This window comes from Apaloderma vittatum, unplaced genomic scaffold, assembly GCF_000703405.1.
Source record: "Apaloderma vittatum isolate BGI_N311 unplaced genomic scaffold, ASM70340v1 scaffold32645, whole genome shotgun sequence".
NCBI classification, from domain to species: domain Eukaryota; kingdom Metazoa; phylum Chordata; class Aves; order Trogoniformes; family Trogonidae; genus Apaloderma; species Apaloderma vittatum.
In genome coordinates, this window is record NW_009715931.1 from 13,524 (window position 1) to 15,036 (window position 1,513).

General features: G+C 55.8%; 1 protein-coding gene across 1 annotated transcript in view; it reads left to right on the plus strand.

The window, feature by feature from the left end:
• Window positions 1-1,111, plus strand: part of FRMD5 (FERM domain containing 5) — a gene marked incomplete at its 3' end in the record, with an annotated part of 13,753 nt that extends 12,642 nt beyond the window's left edge. The window contains exon 10 of the mRNA XM_009869349.1: window positions 1,037-1,111. Within this exon, the coding sequence (XP_009867651.1) occupies window positions 1,037-1,111 (75 nt within the window). The remainder of the gene's footprint in view (window positions 1-1,036) is intronic.
• Window positions 1,112-1,513: the final 402 nt, after the last annotated feature.

Here is a 1,513-nt window from a genome sequence, read left to right on the forward strand (position 1 = left end):
CACCGGTGTCCCCAGGCTGTGGGCAAAACTCGGGAAGTGTTTTCCAACCTAATATTCAAGGGTGGATTTTCGAAACGGCTTTGCAGGGGCTGTTTGTGCTGAATCCTTCACGAAAATCCCTGCTGAAGTCGAGCCAGTGCCCTGGGGTGCCTCAGAAAAGCCTGCCTGTTCCCCGGGAAGCCTCAGAAACCTTCAGAAATAATCTGCTTCTCAGCTCTTTGGGAGCAAGTTAATTATCCATGGGAAATATTCAGGGGACCAGGGAGGTGACGTGCAGCCTGGGCTGCAGCCGTGAGCCTGGGCGGTTGGGCACGGTGGCCCGAGGGACTGTCCCCTCCAGCTGCCCAGCGTTGGGGGTCCTCTGGGCTGAGGGGTCTCGCCTGGGCCATGGGAGCTCAGGAGGATGAGGAAGGTGTTGTCCCTTCCCCAGGAGCTCTGGACTCCCTGGTTTGTGGCCACCAAGGCAGCTTTTCTGCCCCCGGTTTGGTTAATGGAGCTGTCAAACCGAAAGGGAGAGGTCACAGGCTGGACCGCCTGCCAAAAAACCAGGGAGGGGCCAGGTGGAAGGGTTTGGTTTTACCACCCTGCTCATGTTGTGCTTAAAAATAGGCTGCTTTGTGCTTTGTAATGAGTTTTATTTTAATCAGCAAGACGCGAGATAAAGTGTGTGATGTATTCTCTTTGGGAATACTGCAATCAGCAGCTGCAATCAGCAGGTTTCATTTCTCATTATATTAACATGAAATGAAATTGCAATATTGCTTTACAAATCTCTTTTTTTGGTGATTAATCATGTCAGTAAATTACCGCTGGGTTACGTGCATGGCAGAGTGGACTGTGGGCTTGGCCAAGGCGCTGCTGGGCTCCTCCTGGGTTCTGTGGGATGATGAGCAGGAGATGGGACCATCCCTCCCGCAGTTTGACCCATCGCTGCCGGCAGCTCCCTTGTTCCCGGTGGCATTTTGCATCTCCAGGGCTTTGCTCTCGTGATTCGTCCGTTTGCGGGATGCTCACGCGGCTCTGGGTGCCGTTGCAGGTTGGAGAAGTCGAGCCAGGTGCGGACAGTGTCCAGCAGCAACTTGTTCTTCAAGGGAAGCCGGTTCCGATACAGGTAAATGGTGACAGTAAGTGGCAGCTGCTGGATGGATTTCGGGGTGCTCCTTCGGATGCGCTCTAGGAGCAGTTCAGGGCTGGTGCGGTCTGTGGACCTGCTGAGGGTCCTGCACCCACCCCCCAGCCCCAGAACAGCAGATTTTTGGAAGGAACGGGTCTGGAGGAAGGACTTTGGGGTCTGGATTTGAGAACAGGGAGTGAAAGGAATCCCCACAATTCCTAAATTCCTGGAGGTGTTGCTCCTCCCTGGCCCTGGAACGAGAGCCTGGGCGTGGGACCTCGTATCTGCAGGACGAGAGCCCAGCACAGCCCCAGCAGAAGCTGCACGAGGCCACCGTGGGAGGGCCCAGACACCTGTGTGTCCCCCCGCTGAGGGGAGGTGACCCCACGGTGTCCAGCA